Source organism: Littorina saxatilis, linkage group LG16 (genome assembly GCF_037325665.1).
Source record: "Littorina saxatilis isolate snail1 linkage group LG16, US_GU_Lsax_2.0, whole genome shotgun sequence".
NCBI lineage: Eukaryota > Metazoa > Mollusca > Gastropoda > Littorinimorpha > Littorinidae > Littorina > Littorina saxatilis.
Window position 1 is genome coordinate 9,468,397 of NC_090260.1, and position 6,000 is coordinate 9,474,396.

Below are 6,000 nucleotides of genomic sequence, written 5' to 3' on the forward strand. Positions count from 1 at the left end.
AAAATTAGCAACGACATACTGACTGCACTCGACAACAACGACGTCTGCCTTCTCTCTCTGCTGGACCTGAGCGCGGCATTTGACACTATTGATCATGCCGTGCTCTTGTCCCGCCTTCAAAACTCTTTTGGCATTTCTCAGTCTGTCCTTTCTGGGTTTCAGTCCTATCTCACCGATCGCTACCAGTCTGTCTCTGTGAACGGCCTATCTTCTTCTGCTTCTCCTCTACAGTACGGTGTGCCCCAGGGCTCCGTCCTGGGGCCTATTTTGTTCGTCCTTTACACCCAACCCATCCCTTTAATTGCCGCTCACCACTTTCTCTCTCACCACAGCTTCTCCGACGACAACCAACTCTATCTCTCTGGACCTATCTCTGACCTCCCTCGCCTCATTGCCTCCACCCAGTCTTGTATCACCGACCTCAAGGCGTGGATGGACCTAAATAAGCTGAAGCTTAATGAGGAGAAAACCGAAATGATTCTTGTCTCTCCTAAAAAACATCTCAATCATCCTTCTCTTCCCTCGTCTGTCGATCTCAATGGTTCTTCTATTGCTCTTTCTCCTGCTGTCCGCAACCTAGGTGTCACTCTTGACCAGTCCCTGTCCTTCCATCAGCATGTTGCCAATGTCTGTCGCACTTGCTTCTTTGAAATCCGCCGCATCTCCTCCATCCGTCATCTCCTCACCGAGGATGCCACTAAAACTCTGCTCTGCGCCTTTGTCCTATCCCGACTCGATTATTGCAATTCCATTCTATCTGGCTCTCCCAACTACATCATCGAAAAGCTTCAGCGTGTTCAGAATCATGCCGCCCGCCTCATCTTTCGTTCTTCCAAGCATGACCACATCACCCCTCTTCTTCAAACCCTACACTGGCTGCCTGTTCAACAGAGGATTCAGTTCAAGATCTCCACACTCTGCTTCAGAAACTTTGATCTATCGTCCCCTAGCTATCTTTCTGACCTTCTTGATGTCTACTCCCCCTCTCGCTCCCTAAGATCCTCCGCAGACACCCGCCTTTTTAGGATACCATCAGCACGCACCAAAACATATGGCCAGCGCACCTTCTCCTACCAGGCCCCATCCATCTGGAACCAACTCCCGCATTCACTCAGGCACTCCACATCTATGCAATCATTCAAAACCTCACTCAAAACACACCTCTTCCCTCACTAGTCCGTTAATGACCACACATCACCCTCTCCTGCTGGTCCTTGATCTGTCTCTTTCCTTCTTCTTCTTCTTCCCTTTCCAGCTCTATTCTCTCAACTAACTTTATGTATCCAATACTTTATTTATTTATTTACGACTGTTTTTCCGTCTAGAATGCATGTGCCTGTAGTTGGTATGAGTGAGTGCGTCGCGTTCTCGCTGTGCGCCTGTCTGCGAGTGTATGAGTCCTTGTCGATTTGTGTTTCGTATAATGTTCACTATGTATTTTATATTTTGTAAGCGCCTAGGGCTATATTTAGATTAGGCGCACAAATGTTCATAATAATAATAATAATAATAATCTACGCCATAGGTTACACGCACATGACACTTGGCCTGTAAACATGCTTGCTGTGTTTAGGACGATTACTGCGCCACGACTAGCACATCTACGCCATAGGTTACACGCACATGACACTTGGCCTGTAAACATGCTTGCTGTGTTTAGGACGATTACTGCGCCACGACTAGCACATCTACGCCATAGGTTACACGCACATTCGCTTGGCCTGTAAACACGCTTGCTGTGTTTAGGACGATTACTGCGCCACGACTAGCACATCTACGCCATAGGTTACATGCACATTCGCTTGGCCTGTAAACACGCTTGCTGTGTTTAGGACGATTACTGCGCCACGACTAGCACATCTACGCCATAGGTTACACGCACATTCGCTTTGCCTGTAAACACGCTTGCTGTGTTTAGGACGATTGCTGCGCCACGACTAGCACATCTACGCCATAGGTTGCTTGTAAACACGCTTGCTATGTTTAGGACGATTACTGCGCCACGACTAGCACATCCACGCCATAGGTTACACGCACTTGAAACTTGGGCAATTCCTGTATCAAATATTTGTCTCTAAACATGAAAAGTTATGTATGTTTTTGGGACACAAAGTGTACACTCCTATGAAGGGTTTGAAACTTGTTCGGAACATTGCGTCCCATCTGAAAGTGTCAAACCAATTCATTAGGTTATTGCTGAAAAACAGCGCTTTGTGTCATGACACCGCTCAAACTCGATACCTATATCAGTAGGACTAGCATAGCATACACAATATGTAAGCTAGCTCAATAAAACATGTTCTGCGTGTGTGTGTGTGTGTGTGTGTGTGTGTGTGTGTGTGTGTGTGTGTGTGTGTGTGTGTGTGTGTGTGTGCGTGTGTGTGTGTATGTGTGTGTGTGTGTACGCGTGGTCTCTATCACTTTGTTACTATTTATTTGTCTTTGTATATATGTGTGTCTAAAGTGCTCTCTCTAGGCTGAAATGGACTCGCGTCTCAGTTTCTAGGTTCATGTGTGGCGTTGAGTTAAGACTTTCAAAAACTGGAATGTATGTGGCAGATCCTGAGGTGAGTTCGGCCCAGCCTTACAACATTGTTAGTGGTAATTCCGGGTACATCACCAGCCCCAACTACCCGGAGGACTACCCAAATGACTTTGACTATGAGGTCACGGTGACCTTGGATCAAGCCGGCCCCCAGACCGTTGAACTGACATTGGATGACTTTGACGTAGAGGAGAATGATGACTGTCTCTTTGATTACGTCATCATCAATGGTGACGAAAGCAACAAACTGTGTGGCGTCAAAAATGGACAGAAGATATCAGGTGAGCATGTGAAGTTAAAACGTCAAAACCTGACTCTCTCCCCATTGCAGACCAAACACTCCTCACCCATCTCTGCCCTTTCTTCCAAATACCCAGTACAACCTACAAGAATGTGAACAAAGACGTGTCTGCTCACGCTTATAATCTAAATATTACACGAAGACAAAACCAGTTATGACGTCATTTGGGCTAAAGAACAAACTGCATCTATTTCTAACTGTTTGCGTTTGTCTCCAACAGTGGATGTTCCTGGTGACACCTTTACCGTGACGCTTCATACGGACAATGCTGAGGAAAGACGGGGCTTCAACATCAGCTACAACGTAGAACAGGGTGAGAGTGGTTGCTGATTGTGTATGTGACTGATGGTTTTATATTCGTGAGTTGAATCTGCGGACACACTGTTGCTTGTATCGCATACCTCGTTGAACTGATAGACTACATGAGAACATTACGTGTTCCGTGCGGTCGTTACTGCATGCTTTACTTGTATGTTGGTGGGTAGATCCGTTGTTGGGTAGGTGTGTATAGTTGGGTAGATGTGTGTTGTTGGGTTTATGTGTGTTGTTTTGAATAGTTATGCTGTCGGGTAGATCCGAGGTGCGTTGTCTAGAGCAAACGTTCTGTACCAGAAGATAAAACATGATCTAATTTTCTAGGCAACGGGTTGTTCGTGAAAAAACATGTTGCAGTTTTAATCCCTTCAACCAGCATTCGAAAAAATGAACTCGTCTGGTCGCTGAAGGTTCATTCCATGCGGGAATAGTGGGGGCGATCGTGTCAATATTTGCTTTTTATTAAAGACTGCCTCGATCGCTTCACACACTGACAAAACTAGACGAGTCGTATCGCTGAGAGCTCAGTTCTGTTGTACTATGTAGGGGTAAGACAATGCATTGGCCCGTCTTCAGTCTCGGCAAGCAGGAGTCGCATCGCACGTGAAGAAGCTGAATTGACCTTGCACTGCTTTTTTAATCGTGTGTCTTGCTTTCGATCACGTTAATTTGAAAAGGGAGACTACTGCGTCAACCTTCACAGCAGGCTCTGCAGTTATTGGTCTTAGATAGCGCGAGCTAATTATGGCCGACACCTGTGAATGGGCGGTTCTGGTGAGGTTATGCCCCTGGCTGGTAACTGGCGCCACCTCGCGGCAAGATCACACGAGAAAGGAAAAACCCTGGCATTGGTCTCGTGTGTAAGTCGTGCATTTTTATACGGTAAAAGACAATGGTCGATTCCAGTGTGGTTATGCCCCTTCTTTTTTCCGCTGGTAACTGGCGCCACCTCGCGGCAAGATCACAGGAGTTGTCTCGCGTTATCACCCCAGAAGCGCTCATTGTAGAGTTCTGTTTGCGATAGGGTCTGGGTGCTGCGGTCTGCTTGTATGTTCTTGGTTTCCTTTGCGTAACCAAAACAGTTTTTATAGGGCTAAGAAACTAGCTCTAACATTCTCAATCCTGATTGATTGGGCTTCGCCTCCAAAGGCGATTGTTGTGTTTCGGAATTCGCTTACATTAAAGTAACGTTTTTCAGCTTTTTTTCTGAAATGGAGCGACCCTAGTTCCCAAGCGACAGGACAGTACAGTTATGAAAATCAAATGATTCTCAAATAAAAATACATGGCGTGTGTGTGTTGTTCAGGACCATGGCTGGAAAAATCATGTAACTCTGACGGTGACTGCCCTGACGGTATCAACGCTAAGTGTTTCGAGGGCAAGTGTCTCTGTACTCCCGGCTACTACTACTCCAATGGACAGGCCGTCTGTGTGGAAGGTGAGTGTTTGTTGTGGGTGGATGTGTTTTGCTGGGTGGATTGCTTTCGAGGACGTTAAAGTAAACTTGGCCAACAAATTATTGCGACAAATTTCACACGCAAATTAAAGCATTAATATCCCGTTAGGGAATTGATTGATACAAACACTGCCAAAGTGTGCATGTAACCTCTACATATCCCGTTAGGAAATTAATTGATACAAACACTGCCAAAGTTTGCATGTAAGCAATGACGCACACTTGCTTGGCCTGTAAATACGCTTGCTGTGTTTAGGACGATTACTGCGCCACGACTAGCACATCTACGCCATAGGTTACACGCACATGACACTTGGCCTATAAACATGCTTGCTGTGTTTAGGACGATTACTGCGCCACGACTAGCACATCTACGCCATAGGTTACACGCACATGACACTTGGCCTGAAAACACGCTTGCTGTGTTTAGGACGATTACTGCGCCACGACTAGCACATCTACGCCATAGGTTACACGCACATGACACTTGGCCTGTAAACACGCCTGCTGTGTTTAGGACGATCACTGCGCCACGACTAGCACATCTACGCCAGAGGTTACACGCACATGGCACTTGGCCTGTAAACACGCTTGCTGTGTTTAGGACGATTACTGCGCCACGACTAGCACATCTACGCCAGAGGTTACACGCACATGACACTTGGCCTGTAAACACGCTTGCTATGTTTAGGACGATTACTGCGCCACGACTAGCACATCTACGCCATAGGTTACACGCACATTCGCTTGGCCTGTAAACACGCTTGCTATGTTTAGGACGATTACTGCGCCACGACTAGCACATCTACGCCATAGGTTACACGCACATTCGCTTGGCCTGTAAACACGCTTGCTATGTTTAGGACGATTACTGCGCCACGACTAGCACATCTACGCCATAGGTTACACGCACATTCGCTTGGCCTGTAAACACGCTTGCTGTGTTTAGGACGATTACTGCGCCACGACTAGCACATCTACGCCATAGGTTACACGCACATTCGCTTGGCCTGTAAACACGCTTGCTATGTTTAGGACGATTACTGCGCCACGACTAGCACATCCACGCCATAGGTTACACGCACTTGAAACTTGGGCAATACCTGTATCAAATATTTGTCTCTAAACATGAAAAATTATGTATGTTTTTGGGACACAAAGTGTACACTCCTATGAAGGGTTTGAAACTTGTTCGGAACATTGCGTCTCATCTGAAAGTGTCAAACCAATTCATTAGGTTATTGCTGAAAAACAGCGCTTTGTGTCATGACACCGCTCAAACTCGATACCTATATCAGTAGGACTAGCATAGCACACACAATATGTAAGCTAGCTCAATAAAACAACATGTTCTGTGTGTGTGTGCGTGTGTGTGTGTGTGTG

General features: G+C 46.4%; 1 protein-coding gene across 3 annotated transcripts in view; it reads left to right on the forward strand.

The window, feature by feature from the left end:
* Window positions 1-6,000, forward strand: part of LOC138950329 (uncharacterized) — a 135,839-nt gene that overhangs the window by 23,813 nt on the left and 106,026 nt on the right. For 2 of the 3 annotated variants that reach the window (XM_070322076.1, XM_070322077.1), the window contains 2 exons: window positions 2,560-2,826; window positions 3,067-3,159. The exons of the other annotated variant lie outside the window; for it this stretch is intronic. In XM_070322076.1, coding sequence (XP_070178177.1) covers window positions 2,560-2,826; window positions 3,067-3,159 — 360 coding nt within the window. The remainder of the gene's footprint in view (window positions 1-2,559; window positions 2,827-3,066; window positions 3,160-6,000) is intronic. 3 annotated transcript variants of the gene reach the window in all.